General features: G+C 33.1%; 1 protein-coding gene across 2 annotated transcripts in view; it reads left to right on the plus strand.

Moving 5' to 3' along the window:
* The window catches only part of LOC126968950 (T-box transcription factor TBX20-like), a 118,547-nt gene that overhangs the window by 88,544 nt on the left and 15,995 nt on the right, over positions 1–14,008 (plus strand). Inside the window, exon 5 of one of the 2 annotated variants that reach the window (XM_050814190.1) lies at positions 11,648–11,883. In XM_050814190.1, coding sequence (XP_050670147.1) covers positions 11,648–11,883 — 236 coding nt within the window. Of the gene's footprint in view, positions 1–11,647; positions 11,888–14,008 lie in introns of those variants that run through there. The other variant, XM_050814191.1, reaches the window with a different exon arrangement.

Consider the following 14,008-nt stretch of genomic DNA (forward strand, 5'->3'; position numbering starts at 1 on the left):
GGGTGAGGTTTACGTGCGTTTCAGTCGATACGTGTCATCGGCTGTGTACAAGTACCTACCAAGACACGGTAATATTAAGGAACCGAGTTGGTATTATAATTAGCTAATTATTATGACGATCCCTATAGATCAGTGGTTAGTGACCCTGCCTACTGAGCTAGAGGTCCCGGGTTTGAATCCCGGTTGGTGCAATCATTTATATGATGAATATGAATGTTTGTTTCCGAGTCATGGATGTTTATTTGTATTTATGTATGTTTAAGTAAGTATATTGTATTAAATATATCGTTGACTTTTACCCATAGTTACAGGCTTTGCCTAGTTTGGGACAAAATAATTTAAGTAAGAGTGTGTCAATATTATTATTATTACTAATTAATTAAGAGGATTCTTATGATAAAACAAAAATTCAATTTCGTTTCATATAGCGCACGGCACTGAGCTTTCGAGCGCAGTTTTTGGAGGATTTTATAGTTTTTTTTGTTTAAAAATTATTAAATTTTGTTTTTTTTTTTTTTAAATTAATTAATTAAAAATATAATTCCTTATAAAATTACGTAAATATTATTCCAAAATAGTTATGAGCTCGATATAAGAAATTTAGATAGAGTCGCAATCAGATTTTTTTGTTACCATAAAAAAATACTGTATTATAAAAAAGCAGTATAAAAAATTATCTTGTTTTGAAAAAAAAAAAAATGCATTTTATGTACTTCATAGAACTATATTTTTGTTGGAACTCTTAAAAATGTAACAAATTTAGTGCCTAATAGAGTTCTCTAAGTGTCTTTTTGCCTCTTTGTCTCCAAAACATCCAAATGTATTGTTTCTTATTCCATAAATCGCATGGTTTGTTTGTCTATATGATGATATAATGTAAGTTTGATTGATTATTCCAATATTCAGTCTATCTCTTACTTGAGATAAAAATCATAACTTTCGTTGAATTTTCTGTCCCAATAAACTTTTCTACCGAAACTCAATTTATCCGTACACTCAGTCTGTCAATGGGACGACGTATAGCTTACCAGCGATAGGAGTTTGTATACTCGTAGAAATTGCAATTCACGCGTCCCAGTATAAGGCGATAAGAATGACTTACCGGATATATTGGGACAGCTTCAGATTATTGGCGGGTAATTACTGACAGTAGAAGTAGGTAGTAATTTCTCTATCTGCAGATAGTATATTGGGAACGGCCGTTAGGGATGTCCGGTTGCACGTGCTATGTTCTTCTCAATATATTCTTGATAGTGTTATGTAAGTTTGTACATAGGCACATCATAAGTGAATTTTCTAGAAACTAATTGTTAAACATAACCATTTTGTTAAGATCAGGAACAGACAAAATGGTAATGTTCAAATGTATTACGAAATTCAAAAGAATTGCTTAAAAACGTTTGTGTGATAAATGTTACTGTAACATAAATGTTTTAAGTTTTTAATGATACCACAGAATGGAAATGAAGCGACCGCCCTCAAGCTATTAAATAGAAAGTTTTATTGTACTATATTACATTTTAACCATATTTTTATCGAAAAAAAAAGAAGTCCGCTGAGTTTCTTGCGCCCGTTCTTCTCAGGTCTGAGGCATACTTTTACGAATGGGTGGTAGTTTTTCTCTCCTATCCTACCCTAACCTTCAGTATTCGAACTTTTTAAGCCATGCCCAGACACAGTGAACAAATGAAAGCTATCTCCTTTCTTTCACTCGCCTCACAACATACTCTTTCTCTTTCATATCTTAGCCTTCTCTCGACGTCATTCGTTAAATCTGGATTCGCCCTCAAAATATTACCAACAAAGTTCCTTGGTACCTTATACAAAATACCTCGGTATAGCTGATTAACGGCCGCATTCAAATAACCTATCTACCCTTAGTTTAACTTACGGATACATTGCTGTCACCGTTTAATGACAAGATCTTATCTATCCATAGTTATGTCACGTTATGTCCAATATAGTCCAATGCTATCTGTCAATAGGTTATTGAAATGTAAGTAAGCGTAAAAAGAATAGATTTGACTACGTCTAGTAAGTTAAACTAAGGATAGATAGGTTATTGAAAACTGCCGTAAAACAAATTAAAAAAAATAAAGACCTGACAGAAACACGTTGCCATGGTGACAATATAACTTCAAGTTAATTCGCAATCGAAGTACACAAATAAAAATACAACTGGTGTAAATTATCATTGTCGGTAATAAATAAACGGCGAATGGTAAGCTGAGAGTTAATTAAGTAGGTGTCTGGTCTCCGGTCGTCACGTAATATTTACAATATTTGTTTTGTTGTCTTTTCTTGTTTTATTTATGTGCTATTGAAGAATAAAATTAACTTTAATGGCCGTTTATGCAAACATATCATTACAAAAGGGAGAAGTTATTATCTGTTGGTTGATTTTATGAAGGTTTGTGTTTGCTTATGTGGCTCGCTAGATGGTGTTGTTTGACTAGATCCGGTTTAGGGGGCGCTGTAGTCGATTATTTTTCTTGTACACTTTTTAATCTGTTTATTTTAGACATTTTTTATTTTAGGCTCCTTTGCACAGGATGCCGGCTAGATTATGGGTACCAAAACGGCGCCTATTTCTACCGTGAAGCAGTAATGTGTAAGCATTACTGTGTTTCGGTCTGAAGGGCGTAAAGATAGACTTAACATCTTGTCTTGAGGTGACGAGCGCTGTTGTTTTGCCGCTCAAATTTTTTTGTTGTTTTCATGAATCCTGAGCGGCACTGCATTGTTATGGACAGGGCTTATCAAATACCATCAACTGAACGTCCTACTAGTCCCGTCCCTTATTTTCATTAAAAAAAAGTATTTACAACCCGTTGATTGGTAGTCGGATATTTAAGCCACCCGATAAACTGACACAAAATTGTTTTTATATTTAATTTATGGATAAGTTAATGTTAATAATAATTTTTTTTCTTAATTGCTTCTGAGTACTTACTTATTGAGTAGGTACTCACATATATTTTTAATATAAGTCTTATCAGCAACTAAGCAGTTAACCTAATCTAGATATTAGATTGACACAATATTTATCTTGCCCCACACAAATGCGAAATTTGCTTCTACTACGGGTAACGGGGCAAGACAACGATATACCTACATAATGCGATATATATTATGCTTAAACATACAAACAATATAATTATAGACATTCATGATTCGGATACAAAAATCATTAACATTAGTTTCTTTCAAACTTCACACAATGGGGTCACTGAAAATCAGTGTTGTGCTCATAGTGTATGGACACAACTATAACTGAGTGGACTCCAGTTTTGGAAGACCACTGCCACATTAAGTTTTGTTTTTGTTTCTTTTGTATTAAGTAAGTTAAGTATTAGATTAGGCATATATTTTGTTCTCTTTAACTTTTTTGTGTGAATGTGTCAGTTTTTCTTCCGAAATAAATTCATTTTCATTTCATTTCATTTCATTTCATTTCATTTCATTTCATTTCATTTCATTTCATTTCATTTCATTTCATTTCATTTCATTTCATTTCATTTCATTTCATTTCATTTCATTTCATTTCATTTCATTTCATTTCATTTCATTTCATTTCATTTCATTTCATTTCATTTCATTTCATTTCATTTCATTTCATTTCATTTCATTTCATTTCATTTCATTTCATTTCATTTCATTTCATTTCATTTCATTTCATTTCATTTCATTTCATTTCATTTCATTTCATTTCATTTCATTTCATTTCATTTCATTTCATTTCATTTCATTTCATTTCATTTCATTTCATTTCATTTCATTTCATTTCATTTCATTTCATTTCATTTCATTTCATTTCATTTCATTTCATTTCATTTCATTTCATTTCATTTCATTTCATTTCATTTCATTTCATTTCATTTCATTTCATTTCATTTCATTTCATTTCATTTCATTTCATTTCATTTCATTTCATTTCATTTCATTTCATTTCATTTCATTTCATTTCATTTCATTTCATTTCATTTCATTTCATTTCATTTCATTTCATTTCATTTCATTTCATTTCATTTCATTTCATTTCATTTCATTTCATTTCATTTCATTTCATTTCATTTCATTTCATTTCATTTCATTTCATTTCATTTCATTTCATTTCATTTCATTTCATTTCATTTCATTTCATTTCATTTCATTTCATTTCATTTCATTTCATTTCATTTCATTTCATTTCATTTCATTTCATTTCATTTCATTTCATTTCATTTCATTTCATTTCATTTCATTTCATTTCATTTCATTTCATTTCATTTCATTTCATTTCATTTCATTTCATTTCATTTCATTTCATTTCATTTCATTTCATTTCATTTCATTTCATTTCATTTCATTTCATTTCATTTCATTTCATTTTCATAGTAATGTTTGCACCTACCGGGATTCGAACCCTGGACTTCAGTGGGCAGGGTCACTACCCACTGGGGCTATAGGGGTCGTCATAGATATTATATTTTAAACTCATATTTCTTGTAAAAAAAACAGCATGCTTAGATACCTCAGTGAAATTGCAGCCTATTTTGTACAGCCTAGCGAAACTCTAACAAAAAAAAAGCGATTCACTCTATTGTCTGAAACGTGCAGTCATTGATAGATTGACAGATGACGGCTACAATCTTGTAAAAAAACGGAGTTAGCCGAAATCCACAACGTTTTAAGCAACTGTTCGCTTTCCAACTTAGCCGGATTATACTTCGCCGCCAATTGCCATTCTGTAATTACTAATATTACAAGCTTATGTCAAATCACCGCACGATTCATACTGAACTAAATTTAAATTTATACTTAGGCAGTCCCGCTTCTCATTCCATAGTATTTACATCCTCTTAATTTTGTATTAAGCTTTCTTTTATGAAAATAAGGGACGCAGAAGTCCTGGGTTCGAATCCCGGTAGGTGCAAGCATTTATATGATGAAAGTTTATACGTATGTTTTTATGTGTGTAAGTTGTATTGTATTAAATATATCGTTGTAACCCATATTACAGGCTATATGATATATGCCAAATTTGGGGCAAGATAATTTGTGTAATACGTGTGTAAATATTATATTATTATAATTTTAATTTAAAAAAATCTGAGTGGCACTACAATTGCGCTCGTGACCTTAAGATGTTAAGTCTCATTTGCCCAGTAATGACGCCATTCGGACCGAAAAACAGTAATATTAACACATTACTGCTTCACGGCAGAAATAGGCGCCGTTTTAGTACCCATAATCTAGCTGGCTGTTAGATTGTTAGTAAATTATGGTAAACAATTTAAAACACACGTAATATTTACTAAACGTATAAATAAAAAGTCGAAACAACGTAATGAAATCCGTGGCCCATGTTAGTTAATAGATAAAGTGTAATTAATTGTTATCATCATATCTGAACGCGGTAATTACATGAGCGCGGTATTGGGATGGCTTTTTCCCGGGAGGGTATTCATTAACGCAGGTGTGAATATTAGAGGCCCACTAATGACTTGAACCACGCCTATGAATCTTTGACTTCACCGAACACCACGACTTTGAATTATCTATCTATATATATAAAAATGAATTGCTGTTCGTTAGTCTCGCTAAAACTCGAGAACGGCTGGACCGATTTGGCAAATTTAGGTCTAATCTATACATCTATACATATAAATAAAATTGGAGTGTCTGTTTGTAATATTTAAATAACAGTTGTTTACTGCATGTATATGAATACATCAAAATAATATTTTTTATAATTTTTGTCTGTCTGTCTGTCTGTTTGTTCCGGCTGATCTCTGAAATGGCTGGACCGATTTGACGGGAGTTTTATTGGCAGGTAGCTGATGTAATAAGAAGTAACTAAGGCTACATTTATTTAGAAAAAATCATTTATTTTAGAAAAATAAAGTAATGTTGCAACGTCCAAGAATCGGTCTAATTTTAAAAATAATTTACATGGCAAAACAACGTTTGCCGGGTCAGCTAATCTGTACATCTATACATATATAAATAAAATTGGAGTGTCTGTTTGTAATATTGAAATAACAGTTTTTTACTACATGTATATGAATACAGTACATATACCAAAATAACATTATTTACTATTTTTTTCTGTCTGTCTGTTTGTTTGTTACGGCTCTGAAATGGCTGAACCGATTTTACGGGACTTTTATTGGCAGGTAGCTGATGTAATAAGGAGTAACTTAGGCTACGTTTATTTTAGAAAAAATCTTTTAAGTTAGAAAAATAAATTTAAGTTGCATCAAACAAATTTAATTCTAATTCAATTATCAGCAAAAAAAGTCTAGCTCCAAATCTGTGCTAGTCTATTTCTAAATCTGTGGTTCTTAACCTTATAGTAATGAGGGATCATTTAACGAAATTTCTGTCTTACAATGGACCACCAAGTTAGTTCCTTAGTCTGTAGTTAATATAAAGCACCTAAATACAAATAAATGGAGGTGTACGGGCCAACGCACGTACATTTATTATTTCAGCACTTTTACGCCACATGCATTAACTTAGGTCATTTAGACAGTCAGTTCGTCATCGGCAATCAATCAGGCCGTGCTAACTCATAAACATATCATTTTAGAATCTATCAGTTTATTTTATCTTTTTATCAATATATCATTTTTACAGCCGGCAAAGACTTTTACTTTTCTCGGACTTATCATCAAAGCTGTGACTCATACAGGAGATTTCTAATTCATCTCTAAACACGCATAAAACATTTAAGGCCTACAGTATTTCATTTTCTATGCGGTAGATTTACTTTAAGATTAAGAATCTAAATTCTGAAGCAGATTTCAAATCGCTGTTAAATTCTGAATTTTAATAAGCGAAAATCCTATTCTGAGTATAAGTATTAAAATTTAAGGCGACGCTAAATGCCAGCGACCTTGAGCGATATGAGTTCATGGCTTCCGGCCCTCCATCTATGTAACAAAGACAATATTTTCAAAATTCTTGCGTGGAAAACAGTTTATATGCTTACGATCCTCGTTATTCATTACTAATCTGAATAAATATACCTACAAAAAAAAGTACAAGCTATAAGAATAACTTTTCTGAGAGTTGTACTAAAAGTTCTTTGCAAGGAAAAGTGGTAGTTCAAAAAGGCTCTGGAGTGTTAACTATAACCAACAGCAAGCATTAGCAACCTACAAATAAGACTTAAGGATATGTGTAACAGGATTCAGTAGTGTTCATAGCTCGAAATGCTATATTTTCACCAAAAAACTTATCTAAAAACACCTTGTTTGCGTGTTTTCTGCTTACTCTTCGCCTTAAAACAATACAGACGATGATATTACGCACATAGTAAACTACAACACATAATATGCAAATGGAGTAATTAAATGACGTCAGACTGTGTATACCATAGTTACATTGTATTTTATGGTTGTATACGATCCCAACGGCTATCGAAACCTTACACGTCTAAGTAGCATTATTACAATTATGGCTTAATTATGAGAGCGTGAGGTAAATGCTAACTCAAAATAGAGACCGCAATCATTATAAATAACAATATTGATGTTATCGACCCTACTAATTAGTAGGAGTAACAGTTCGCTTGTATTGGTCATATTACTAACTGTACGATGATGGTTTTTCACTTTTTTTTATGACAATAAGGGACGAGACGAGCAGGACGTTCAGCTGATGGTAATTGATACGCTCTGCCCATTAAAATGCAGTGCAGCTCAGGGTTATTGAAAAACCCCAAAAATTCTGAGTGGCACTACAACTGTCCTTGTCACCTTGAGTCTTAAAATGTTAAGGTGTTCCTTCACAGTGCGGTTTTCAAGGAACTTTCACGTACAATCAAACTGTAGGTACGCCAGTTAATCCGTCTGAATTAACTGTCGTACGGGTCACCTGACCTGAAAGGGATTGCAGGAGCCCATGTCGTATCGTCCTGGAAACACCGCACAAGGAAGATCATTCAATAGTTTGATTGTACGTGAAAATTCTTTGAAAACCGCATTGTGTAAGAACGCCACACATATGTGATTTCACCATCTGGATGTGTGGCGCGTACCCATACCTTAAAGGCCAGCAAAGCTCCTGTGATTCCTCACGTGTTGCAAAATAATGTGGGCGGCGGTGATCACTTAGCACCGTAGGCTCGTTTGGCGCCCTTTTCCATACAAAAAATCTTCCTCTTCATAAATAAATCCATCATTTTATACTTATTCTAATACTTAATAGTTGAGTGTTTCCTTACACAAACTTACTACTAGCAATATAGAACATTATATACAAAATGCGATAAAACTTTAATGATATTAAAAACCACCATATTCATATTCAAATATATTTATTCAAAATATGATTTAAAATCAATTATTGAACGTCAAAAACTACTACAGATTTGAAATAGTGTGCCTCAGATATGAGAGGAACGGATGCAAGAAACTCAATGGGCTTTTTTATAAAAAAATATGGATTACAATATATGTAGTACAAAAAAATGTATAGTTAAAAAGCCTGAGAGTGATCGCTCCACTCCCAGTCTGTGGTCTCATAAAAAAAATGTTTTTTAACAATTCATTTAAATTTCTTTACACATTTGTTTTGTACATTATGTACACATAGTTATAATAATTATTTTCAATCTTTGTTTAAAAACTCTTAAATATCAAAAAATAATGATTTAATTTTACATTAGCAGTTCTTAACTACTTTTACCAAGTCGTAATTATGTTAATTAAGAATGAGTTGCTAAAACATTTCACGCAATAGTTACAGAAGGGCCTTAAGGGCCAATGTGTAAGTCAAATGCAACTTTCTTGTTAATTAGTTAATTAAAACCGCGTGCGTTATCTAATATAATGATAGTGTCGGCGATTTCTCATCAAGTTACATTGTACGTAATTAATTTGTCGGCCACTAGAGCCGGCTATGTTCGGTGGCGATTTGACGGCGAGATAGACCTCGTGTCGGCAAATTACTCCGACTTATTGCCTCTGATGAGATAATTAACCGTCGTTAATTAATTTATACACATTTTCGACTCAACCAATTTGGAAGTTTCAAATTTATTTAATTATTCGTTACGATGGTGTATTTCGTTTTTTATTATGACAATAAGGAACGAGATGGTAATTGATACGCCCTGCCCATTACAATGTAGTGCCGCTCAGGATTCTTGAAAAACCCATAAATTCTGAGTGGTACTTCAATTGCGCTAGTTTCTTTGAGACATAAGATGTTAAGTCTCATTTGCCGAGTAATTTCACTAGCTACGGTGCCTTTCAGACCGAAACACAACAATGTTTACGCATTACTGCTTCAGGACAGAAACAGGCGCCGTTGTGGTACCCATAATGTAGCCAGCATCCTGTGCAAAGAAGCCTCCCACTGGAGAGAAACTTGAGATAATGAGACTGAGGCTGAAGTTTAAACAGCGTAACTTAGACTTTACTCAATTTTCAATTTAAAATAACACGAAGCGTATGTTACAAAATTTGAAAGATGCCATTGAGTTTCGGGACACAAGCATCTAATAGTTGGAGCGCAGTGGAGACCAATTCTTAATCTAAGTGTAATTCCTAATTCTAACCTTACCTTAACTTACCGTAATAAATACTGAGGAACAAATCTCAAACGTGGCTGACAATGAAAATTGGTTACAGTAAGAATTAATTCGCTTATCTTTTCTATATTGCCGTATCTCCGTTAGGATGTTCTTTTTTCGCTTTGTTTTTCTCTACGCTGGTAGGTATATTGCAATTTGTAAACCTATGGTTTAAGTCATCTAGATGTAGATACGAGTAGCAGGTTTGTATGTAAACTAGCTGACCCGGCAAACGTTGTTATGCCATGTAAATTATTTTTAGAGTTAAACTTTCTCTTTGACATTGCAACATAACTTTATTTTTCTAACATAAAAGAATTTTTCTAAAATAAACGTAGCCTAAGTTACTCCTTATTACATCAGCTACCTGCCAATAAAAGTCCCGTCAAAATAAGTCCAGCCATTTCAGAGATCAGCCAGAATAAACAGACAGACAAAATTATAAAAAATATTATTTTGATGTATTCATATACATGCAGTAAAAAACTTTTATTTCAATATTACAAAAAGACACTCCAATTTTATTTATATGTATAGATGTATAGATTAGCTGACCCGGCAAACGTTGTTTTACCATGTAAATTATTTTTAGAGTTAGACAGTTTCTTGGACATTGCATTGTTTGTTGAAAATCCTGTCGCTTGATTCCCACGTTGCTGTCATTAAGAAAGTAATTTATTTCATTCTTTTAAATTTCGCAATGCAAGTATTTCGTAAATTTTTCGGGATCCTGTTGTAAAAGCACTTCGCTGTATACTTCTCTGAACAAAAGGCTTACTGACTAAGTAAAGGATAGGATCTAAATAATAATCGAAATATTTTTAGCACACTTGCGTTTTTTTTTTCGAGAGGAGTAAATTACATTTACGTATTGAAGACCCCCAAAACGGGGCCCATATGTCGGGCTTGGGTGTAAACACCCCCTACCGACTAAAAACTTCCTCTATGCTGATAGCCCTGAATGGTTTTACAGCGAAGCCGGGCAGACTTGCGTGCACCTGATTGTGAGTTCAGAAACCGATTTTTTTTAGCAACTAACTTTAACAAGAAAAGAATAGAAATATATTTTTATATAGGGGAGTGGCAATAACGTAATATATTTAAAATACACTTGGTATACGTTATGAAGCTACGTCAGTTCGTAAAGAGGCTTTCATATGGGGACAAAACCAGTCAAGAACCATGTAGTATCTTCTATATAATAATAAAATTGACACACTCTTACACAAATTATCTTGCCCCAAACTAGGCATAGCCTGTACTATGGGTACAAGACAATTACATATTTAATACAATATACTTACATAAACATATATAAATACTTATAAACATCCATGACTCGGAAACAAACATCCATATTCATCATATAAATGATTGCACCTACCGGGATTCGAACCCGGGACCTCTAGCTTAGTAGTCAGGGTCAGTAACCATTCGGCTATATCGGTCGTCTATACAATCTTCTATACTAAAGCAAATCTTCTTTATCAAGGAAGCTTAAGTTTCTATATTTCTAAAAACACGTGCTCCGTGAATCCTTGTATAACAGTAATCGATATATATTATTTTGTATCTAGAAATTTATTATGTGGCCTTTCTGACTCTTTCTCTACCCCGTTTCAAGTAGTCTCGATTTCGTGGTTTTTTGGTATATATTGAATGAAGCCATAATTCTTATAGTAACACTTGCTAATAAATTGTAGGTTTGAAGTTAATCCTATCCCGATAAATATGTACGCAAAACATACCTACAAAATTTACTTGGGTTTGTAATGAAACGATTTTAATCGTTCATATCGATCGAATAAGTAATTAATTATTGTTATAAGTTATCGACGTGTATTTCTGTTTTTCATAAATCATGCGAAAACCATGGATTTTTCCGGGATACAATATAGCCTATGTCCTTTCCCACGCACGAGTTTATCGCTGTACCAAATTTCATAATAATCGGTTCAGTAGCTCCGGCGTAAAAGCGTAACAAACAAACCACCACCACCCATTCTGACATTAATGCCTCAGAACAGAGAAGAACGTTGCATAATTAGGCAAAGATATTGAATATTTCTTGTCTTTCCACAGATCGTGCTTAACTCAATGCATCGGTATCAGCCACGTATCCACTTGGTGAAGATTCGCGAGGGTAGCGGCCCCATCACGGACCTCTCTCGAGAACAGCACCGCACCTTCGTCTTCCCTGAGACAGTATTTACTGCCGTCACAGCCTACCAGAACCAGCTCATCACAAAACTGAAGATTGACTCCAACCCGTTCGCTAAAGGTTTTAGGGATTCATCAAGATTGACTGATTTTGACAGGTAAGATTTCAAAACTTATTAGTTCAACTTGTCAAGGAATTATCGTCTTTGGTTCACGAATAACGGATTTTGAACATAGCAGACAACCAGGACAAAATTTGCTTGTAACTAAAATTAAAACGGTTAATTTATTTGATAATTCTGAACTATTCTAGGATATGGATAGTATATACAATATTAGCCTAAGTTAACAAAAACTACTAGTTCGTAAAATTAGAGACTTAACAGTGAATGATAATAAAATTATCATTTTGTAAGCATGTACAAAATTTAAAATAAATACAAGATAACACGATGAAAAGTGAATTAGATGATGCGAAATGTATTAGCAATTACATCAATCTGAATAAAATAGAAAGCTTAAGCAAACACCTCTCAAGCTAAGGTATGAAAGATAGCAGAGTGAGTAAATTCTGTAATAGTGCAGATGAAACCCCGTTACATATTCTCTCTGAATGTGGTCCTTTAATGCGTAAACGTGGCATCTCTTTGGTAAGTCAAATTCTTCAACTACTTGAAATACGTCAGCTCACTGTAAAAGATAATAAGATTCATGAAAAGAATCAATCTTAGCAGTGAGCTATAGTTAACAATGGCTTTTACAATAGATCACATTGGTCGTGTTGTTGTCACTGAACCTTACTGAAGCCGATTGACAAACCATAACAGTAATCTGAATAACAACTATATATTTAAAAATGAACAAATATTATTTAAACAACTATTTCGAAAGTTATCATTGATTTATTTAAAAACATATTGTTCATTAATTTAGTAGCTTAAATAAAACTAATTTAAATTTAAATTATATTATAAAACAAAATACTCCGCCGCGCCTGTCTGTCTGTCTGTTCGCGATAAACTCAAAAACTACTGCACCGATTTTCATGCTGTTTTCATCAATGGATAGCGTGATTCCCGAGAAAGGTTTAAATATATGATTTTGTTACGTTTTTCGTACATTTTTGGAACAATTATGATATTTGTTGGAGGTGTCGGAAAAAAATAAACCATCTGGGGAGCTTTCAATGAAACCACTGTCGAAACCCTTTGAGATATAACAAAGTAATGTATTGTAGAATAGTGTATCTTATATAGTGCTACAAAAAAGTCCCGGTTGGCATATGTCTATCTCTTAAGGATAACATACTATTTCCATTTTAATACTTCACTAAAATCTCAATACAATATAGATACGATATTAATCTATTTCATTTTAATACTAAATATTATTGAATCATTCATTTATTTTTCTATTGACAGCGTCTGTCGGGTCAGCTAGTTTAAAATAAATCTTTATTCTTAAAACTCCTTCACAATTAAACCTTTCGGCATTAATAGCTGGTATGCTGAGTAATTGGCACCTTTTATACATTGTCAGTCAAAGTAACATCAAAACATCTCCGGATCGGTGCGCCCGAGGCGGTTTTGATAAATTGGCAGGTTATTAGCAACAGTTGAAAGGCATTAGGTTGGTTGCCCTGCAATTTGAGCGGCGGGCGGCGAGCGACGGGCGAAATATCGACATCACAGAGATTAAAAGTGGCTTCGTTGATTGCGGCAGATACGATGCTAAACGCCGCGCCGGTCGGCTATCTCGCAATTTGCATCGCATCATCTATATCGAACGAAATAGATGCGATGTGATATTTATTTATTAAGAGGATTCATATGGCAAGACAAAATACAATTTCGTTTCACATAGCGGGCGGCACTAAGCAATCGAACGCAGTTGTATGGTCAATTAGATAGTTTTTGTTTTTGTGTCTAAAAACTAAATTTTCAATACAATGGCATAAATTATATTCCAAAATTATTATCCAGTATGGAATTAGCTCGACATTAAAAAATTAAAATGGAGTCACATTCAGATTTTTTTTGAACATAAAAGAATACTGTTAATTTAAAAATATTGCTTCGATGTTTTATTTAGTACGTACATATTTATATCTAGTTAAAAAAAATCTAATTTTATGTACTTCATAAAACTAAATTTTTGTTTAAAGTTTTAAGAAGTATAACAAGTTTTATTTAATGTTCTAAAGAGTCCGTTTAACTATCTTATGCTACGACTTCGATCATATTATGCATACTATGACAGGCCGATAATGTGTGACCAATTTTG

The sequence above is a fragment of the Leptidea sinapis genome, chromosome 17 (assembly GCF_905404315.1).
Source record: "Leptidea sinapis chromosome 17, ilLepSina1.1, whole genome shotgun sequence".
Lineage (NCBI taxonomy): Eukaryota > Metazoa > Arthropoda > Insecta > Lepidoptera > Pieridae > Leptidea > Leptidea sinapis.